At 58.2% G+C, this 7,421-nt stretch overlaps 1 protein-coding gene across 3 annotated transcripts in view; it reads left to right on the plus strand.

Annotated features, from left to right (window-relative positions):
• Nucleotides 1-7,421, plus strand: part of CYTH2 (cytohesin 2) — a 9,206-nt gene that overhangs the window by 326 nt on the left and 1,459 nt on the right. The window contains exons 1-9 of one of the 3 annotated variants that reach the window (XM_007463305.1): nt 53-71; nt 884-1,031; nt 1,130-1,196; nt 2,231-2,349; nt 3,617-3,697; nt 4,179-4,291; nt 4,402-4,550; nt 5,108-5,219; nt 6,139-6,141. In XM_007463305.1, coding sequence (XP_007463367.1) covers nt 53-71; nt 884-1,031; nt 1,130-1,196; nt 2,231-2,349; nt 3,617-3,697; nt 4,179-4,291; nt 4,402-4,550; nt 5,108-5,219; nt 6,139-6,141 — 811 coding nt within the window. Of the gene's footprint in view, nt 1-2; nt 72-517; nt 603-883; nt 1,032-1,129; nt 1,197-2,230; nt 2,350-3,616; nt 3,698-4,178; nt 4,292-4,401; nt 4,551-5,107; nt 5,220-6,138; nt 6,142-7,421 lie in introns of those variants that run through there. The other 2 variants (XM_007463306.1, XM_007463304.1) reach the window with 2 other exon arrangements.

Raw genomic sequence — 7,421 nt, forward strand, 5'->3', positions numbered from 1 at the left:
AGGCCCGACCGGCGGGACCGCCCCGGACTCCCCGCGGGCCTTCCTAGCCGCCATGGAGGACGGTGTCTATGGTAAGTCGGGGAGGGGCGGGGCCGTCTGGGAGCGGATGGAGCGTTTCGGCCCCAGCATTCTGCCGCGAGCGTTCTTCCCGGCGCGCGCCCTGCGAAGCTGTTCGGCTCCGTCGTCGCCTCGCTTTTGTGGGGAACGGGACGGGCTTCCGGCGGGGCAGGAGAGTGGGGCGTTCCAGGCCATTGTTTGGGCCGAGCCTGTTTCCGGTGGCAGCGGGAGGGGGTGGGAGCGGCGGAGGCGAGGCCGGGGAGGAACCATTCCCTCTGGAGGGGCCGGGCGAGCCCAGTGCCTGCTGGGAGAGGGGAGGGGGCTTTTGGGGACGCTGGGGTGAGGAGAGATCTTGGGGGCTACAGATTCCGCTAAGGCGGGGACGGGGGCCTTCGATGCCCCGCCCCCTTCCTCAACTCTTGAAAGCTGTCATCAGCTTCGCCTGCCATAGTTACTTTCCATGGACCCAGGAGTCCGGACACCCAGATCCACAGCTACCTCGCCAAGAATGGAGGCAGAAAACCAAGGCCTCAGCCTCCTTTCAAGTAATGGACCGAAGTTCAAGCTTGCAGCCCTTTTTTCCCCACACACCTAAGAGTTCAGGCTCCCAGTCCCCTTCTCCCCCAGGACTAAAGAGTCTAGGTTCCTAGCCCTTCGTCCCCTGGACTGAGGAATCCAGGCTGTACCCCGTCTTCCAGTAGACAGGAGGCTGGACTCTCATTCTCCTCCTGCCCCGGAACCTAGGAGCCCTGTCCTCCCCCAGATTTCAGAAGTCCACGCTCCCAGCCCCCAAAACTGACCTCCCACCCCTCATCCCCTCCTCCAGAACCCCCGGACCTGACTCCGGAGGAGCGGATGGAGCTGGAGAACATCCGGCGGCGGAAGCAGGAGCTGCTGGTGGAGATCCAGCGCCTGCGCGAGGAGCTCAGCGAAGCCATGAGCGAGGTGGAGGGTCTGGAGGCCAATGAGGGCAGGTGAGGGCTGGGGCAGGGAACCTGGGGGTCACGAGGCCAGGCCAGGGCCAGGGATGCCCAGGCATTGGCCCTCCACCCTCCGTTCTGTGTCCCTGCAGCAAGACCTTGCAACGGAACCGGAAGATGGCAATGGGCAGGAAGAAGTTCAATATGGACCCCAAAAAGGTGCTTTTGGGGCCACAGGGCTGGGATCAGCCAGGCAGACATCCAGACAGGGGATTCTGGCGTCTCTCTGTTCCAGAAGTATGGTGGTTAAAGGTCTGCCTTAGGTGCACAGACTTGGTCCTGATCCCTGGATTCAGATATGGCTGCATTTGTTCCTGCGCTGGAACTTCTGCCCGGGACGTCTTCCTCCCCTTTTTGCTCATATTTTAGGGCCCACTTCTGTTGTCACCTAGAGTCCCCAGGTGGAGCTCGATTGAGTCTGGTAGGGAATATGGACAGTGACGTGTACAGAAGAGGGTTGACGAGTGCCATGACAGGGAGAGAGAGAGGTACCAGGGCTGTGGACACTCAGGGGAGCAAGCCTGGTGGCACCAAGGAGGGCTTCCCTGAGGAGGGTGTATTCGGGTCAGGTTTGAAGGATGAGTTAGTGTTCACCAGGTGGAGGAAAGATGTTTGTTCGTTCATGCAGTCATTCATTTTACACCCATTTCCTGAGGCCGCCCTTGGGCCTGCCCCTCTGCTAGGCAATGCTGAGGACCCAGAGAAGAGTTTGACCCTGCCTTGCCCTCAGGGAGCCCCTAGACATGGATACCATGATCCAGAGGGAGATATAGCCACAGTGGTGGTCCTTGTGGCATCAGGAGAGCCCGAGAAAGCCTTAGTCTAGCCTGAGGCTTGGCCCTCACAGCCCTTGATGGGCTGCTGTCTACTAACAGTTTCCCACTTTATTCTTGTCCAAAGCAATGGTAGTTTGTTCAGTCATTCAGCAAACATTCATGGAGCTCCTGTTGCTTGCCAGACCCTGCTTCCGGGGGGACTGGAATTAACCAGGCAAAGGCAGAGGGAACAGTAGATGCAAAGGCTAAGACGTGGGACGGATGGTATTTAAGGACCTGGGAAAAGCCTGAAAGTAAAACTCGGCCCTACTCCGTTGAGGGTGGGGGTGGCTTTGGAGGCTCTGGTTTCTGAGGATGTGGGGGGAGGGCCGTGGCTTTCTGAGTACCCAGCCCTGAGACCCAGCTCCCGCCCCCCAGGGGATCCAGTTCCTGGTGGAGAATGAACTTCTGCAGAACACACCCGAGGAGATCGCCCGCTTCCTGTACAAGGGCGAAGGCCTGAACAAGACGGCCATCGGGGACTACCTGGGGGAGAGGTGAGACCCGCCCCCCCACCCCGCCACCCCGCCACCTCCTGCTTGGCTTCTCACCTCGGCCCCATGCACCCAACTCCTCCCGAGAAGAGGCCCTGATAGATCAGCCTTATGACTGGATTTTGACAAAATGAGCTGACAGGAGTCTGGGGCAGCCTGGGACCTTCTGGGCAACCTGGGGACCATCCATTTAGGTCTGGGGACAGTGGAGAACATCTGTGGGTGGCGTGGGAGCGTGAGAATGGTGTGTAGACAACTGGTGTGCATGGGAATGATGTGGACCGCTAGGAAGTCGGGGGGTCATCAGTGGATATCTAGGGAGCACAGGGGGCCCATGGACATCTGAGAGCATGAGGGCCATCTGTGGACGTCCAGGGTGTGTGGGGACCACGTAGAAGTGTAGGGTGCCTGAGATTGGATGTTGGGAGTGTATGGGGACCAACTGTGGATATCCGGGGGTACCTAGGGATTTATGGACATCTGGGGTACATGGAGATCATCTGTGGATGTTGGGAATGTGTGGGGACCGTCTAGACATCCAGGGTGCATGGTGACCTCCTGTGAAGTCTGGGAAACATGGGGACCATCTGTGAGCGTCTGGGGTGTGTAGAGACTCTGAACATCTGAGGTGCACAGGACCATCTGTGGACGTTTGGGATGCTTAGGGATTGTGTGGACATCTAGGGTGTGTGGAACTTTCTGGATATCTGCAGTACAGAGACCATCTGTGGGCATCTGGGGTGCATAGGGACTGTCTGGGGATGGGGGGTGGTCACCTGTCGATTTCTGGGGATTGTCTGTGGACATCTGGACTGCATGGAGATGGTCTGGATATCTGGCATTGTGGGGATCGTTTTGTGGACATCTGGGGTGCACTGGGATTGTCCATGGACCTGTAGGGGATGGGGGACCATCTACACAGGGCACTGGGGGCTGGGAGACCATCTCCACAGGGCATCTGTGGAACCTGGGGCTCATCGGAGAGAGGTGATGGCCAGCAGAGCACGTGTTTACTGCATTTCTCCCCACTGAATAGAGGTCCAGCCACACCAGCGTTCTCGAGGCAGACGGTCCTCCCAAGAGCCTTCTGAGTATCCCTGCCCTGGTGCCAGGCCTGTGATGGGGGCTTGGCCAAAACTTTCACCAGCTACAGGGGTAGCCTCTGTGCAGAAGAGGGGGCACAGCCTCCCCACTCCTTCGCCTCCTGTCCACTCCCACGCCCACCTCCCCACGCCCCTTCCTGCACGTGACTTTGTCCCTGTCCTCCCAGGGAAGAGCTGAACCTGGCAGTGCTCCACGCCTTCGTGGATCTGCATGAGTTCACGGACCTCAATCTGGTGCAGGCCCTCAGGTGAGAGGGACGAGCCTGGAAGGGCAGGAAGGTACCTGTCAGGGCTTTCTTTCCAAGTGATGATCCCTACTCAAAACAAAACAGCAACAAAAATTAGGGAATGGGTTGCCTTCACATGACACCAAAGTCCACGGTGGGGCTTCCTCCCGGCATACCTGTATCCAGGTGCTCAAATGGTGTCAGAAGGCCAACTTTCTCTTTCTCTTGATTGTGCTCCCCATGGTGTGGGCATTGCTCGCCACAGACCCTCCTCCCACATGATAGCAGAAGCCCCTAGCAACCATCAGACCCGTTCAGCAACCTTAGTAGAAAGTAGGAGGTGTTCCCATATAAATCCACCAAAAGTCTCATGGCCAATGCTCAGTGGTCAGATTGGCCACAAGCGTGGAGCTCTCATTGGCCAGTTCCTATCACGGGGACTGAGAGTGGGGAGGGGGTCCTGCCAGTCCTGGCATCGACACCCGGCCCCTCTCTGACGCAGGCAGTTCCTCTGGAGCTTCCGCCTCCCTGGAGAAGCCCAGAAGATTGATCGGATGATGGAAGCCTTTGCCCAGCGCTACTGCCTATGCAACCCCGGGGTTTTCCAGTCCACAGGTGGGGGCCCAGGCTCCTGGGTCCTGGGGAAGGAGGGAGCTGGGGGTTTGACCTCTCGGGTCCTGGGGGCCCATATGTCCCAGTCATCACCCCCTGACTGTCCAATGCAGACACGTGCTATGTGCTGTCCTTCGCCGTGATCATGCTGAACACCAGCCTTCACAACCCCAACGTCCGGGACAAGCCGGGCCTGGAGCGCTTTGTGGCCATGAACCGGGGCATCAATGAGGGCGGGGACCTGCCTGAGGAGCTGCTCAGGGTCAGGCCTCCACCTCCCCCTCCTCCAGCCCCCTCAGACCTGTCCCTCCTCCTGCCGCAGACCTTCCTCCCTGCGGGTCTCCCAGTGCCTGAGCTCCCTACCCGGGATCATCGCCTCACCCGTGGACAGCGTGGTCACGCCAGCATGTCCATTTCTTTCCTCTTTCTCTCTCTCTGGCTACGTGTCTTGTCTCTCTCTTTCTCTTTTCTGTCTCTCTCTGGCTCTGTGACTCTTTCAGGGTCTTGGTGTGTCCCATTCTCCACCTGCCTGTCGGTCTGTCTCAGAACCTAGCAGCTCTTCCTATGTCTGTGTTTCCACATATTTTTTTAATCTTTCCTCCTCTCTCTCCTCCCTGGGGCTCCCTCCACTCTTCTGCCTTCTGCTTCCCTTTTTTCCCCGGCCTCCTCCCTCCCTCCCTCCCTCCCTGCACCATCCCATCTGCCATCCCACCCATGGTCTCATTGGCTCCCTGGTTGCTGGAGCCCCCTCCCCACTGCCAGGTAGCCCTGGGAGGGTCTCAGGAGCCTGGAATTGCTGACCATGCCTTCGCCCCTCAGAACCTCTACGACAGCATCCGAAATGAGCCCTTCAAGATTCCTGAGGATGATGGGAATGATCTGACCCACACCTTCTTCAACCCGGACCGGGAGGGCTGGCTCCTTAAGCTGGGTACGTCCCTTGCTGACTCTGCTGGCTGCCTCTGCAGGTGGGAGGTTAGTGGGCCCCAGGCTCTGGACTCAGCTTTCTCACATACCCGCTATGTGACCTTAGGCCAGCGATTCCACCTCTGTGAACCCCAGTTTCCACATCTGAAAAATGGGCCGAAAATGAGTTCAGCCCTGTGTGCCGGGCCCAAGCCCAGGGCCGGGCTTGTATTCAGTGCTCCCTAACCCCTTGTGTTCACCCATACATGTTTACGGAACGCCTTCTTTGTGCCAGGCCCTGGTTTAGGCACTGAGGACACAGCCGAGAACCAGATCGCCCGGTCCCCATCTGGGGGGAGAGTGTTCACTCAGGATGTTCTCAGCTGTAGTGAACAGAAAATAGCCCAAGGGATTGGCATGCCTGGGAGCCTGTTACCTCACTTGGAGGGAACTCTTGGGGGTCCGAGGCAGACCGACAGTGACACTCTTGCATTTATCCCCATGGTATGTTACCTCCTCATCAGCCCAGTAGCGTGGTGGTGGCTGTTCTAGGGGCGTCGTACCTCCCCAGAACATCTCCCTTAGGCAGAAAAGAGCCTGCAGAAATGAGGAAAAGGGTCTCAGAATACCCCGGTGGACTTCTCAGCTGGTTGGATTGGTTCCTGGTGGGGAGGGGGGTACGCACCCAGGCTGGCTTAGGTGAATCAGGAGCCCCTGGCCACGATGGGATGGATGGGGCAGGGGCCAGTGACCCTTGGAACACGTGGCACCGGCAAATTCAGGGTTAGTTAGCAGAGGTCTGACAGGTACAGCTGGCTGAGGAGTGGTTCTCAACCCTGGCTGCCCAGAGATTCACCCGAAAACCGCAATGGCCAGTCCACAGACTTGTGAAGTCGTGTCGCTGGGGGCAGGATAGGCCATCAGTCATGTTGAAAGCTCTCCAGGTGGTTCCAATGCATGGCTCAGGCTGAGAGCCATTGGCTCGGAGCTGGGCCTGGTTGTAGTAGGTGCCCTCGGAGGGTCAGCGGTGGCTTTTTTTTTTTTAATTTGGCTGCGCCAGGTCTTAGTTGCGGCAGGCGAGCTCCTTAGTTGTGGGATGCATGTGGAATCTAGTTCCCTGACCAGGGATGGAACCCGGGCCCCCTGCATTGGGAGCGTGGAGTCTTATCCACTGCACCACCAGGGAAGTCCCAGCGGTGGCTTTTTAATGGAGGAGCAGTGAGTGGCTGCCCCAGGGAGACAGAGAATCTGGTGAGGAATTACAGACCAGCGTGGACTGAAGGCAGCCCAGACAGTGGGAGGGCCCAGAGGAAGCTTCCAGCCTGGCACAGGGTCAAGGCAGGACTTTGCTCCGTTCACGTCTCATCATCCACACTGCCCCCCCACCCCGCATGGAATTTTGCTCCTAAATGGAGGAATCGCTTCTCCAACCACAGTAGCAGGTCCCTGGTGCATAAAAAATGCAAATCACTCCTTCCTGGCAACTTGCTGGGGTGGATGGATTCCTGAATCAGCTCCGAGGGAGGGAGGCCTAGGGAGGCCGACAGGTCTGCGGAGTCTGGGAGGAATTTAGATTCTTCAAGGAAGGCCAAATGGTGCCCCTGGCAGTGAGTGGGTGGGAAGGAAAAGCAGGAGGGGCAGCTTCCTGAGGAACTGGTTCTCTTCCAAACTGCGCCCAGCAGTAGGAATCCTTCCCATTTCTTGGATGAGGAGATCGAGGCTCGGTCACTGTCCAGCAGCCACTGGGCAGAGGTGGCCTTGGACCCAGATCTCTGACCAGAGCACGTCACAAGGTCATTAGAAGAAGGCACCTCTGAAACACTGAAATACAGGAAAGGGAATCTGTGGTGGTGGTTGTATTCACAGAGATGGTTAATAAAAGTCATTATTACTGCAGTTTAATCCTTGTGGGATCACAGGGAGCCCAGAAGCAGGTCACTTTGAAGCAGGAAGGTGTGGGCTGGAGTGGGTCTCCAGACTGGAGTCCACAGAGGGCAAGTGGTTGTCCTAAGGTCACACAGCCAGTTTGTACTGGTGCTGACATGAGTCCCCATGCCCACCTTGGCCCACCGACTGGGGTTGTGTCTTCTGCCTTGTGGGGATGACTTCCCTACAGAGACATCTTCACCGTGGCAGTGGAAGGCCCTCCTGGCCTGGGATACACCCTAGGGGTCGGGCCGGAGCTGGGCACTGGCGCAGGGAGGTGCTCTTGGCCGCCTCAGTGCGG

Source organism: Lipotes vexillifer, unplaced genomic scaffold, assembly GCF_000442215.2.
Source record: "Lipotes vexillifer unplaced genomic scaffold, Lipotes_vexillifer_v1.1 scaffold802, whole genome shotgun sequence".
Taxonomy (NCBI): Eukaryota; Metazoa; Chordata; class Mammalia; order Artiodactyla; family Lipotidae; genus Lipotes; species Lipotes vexillifer.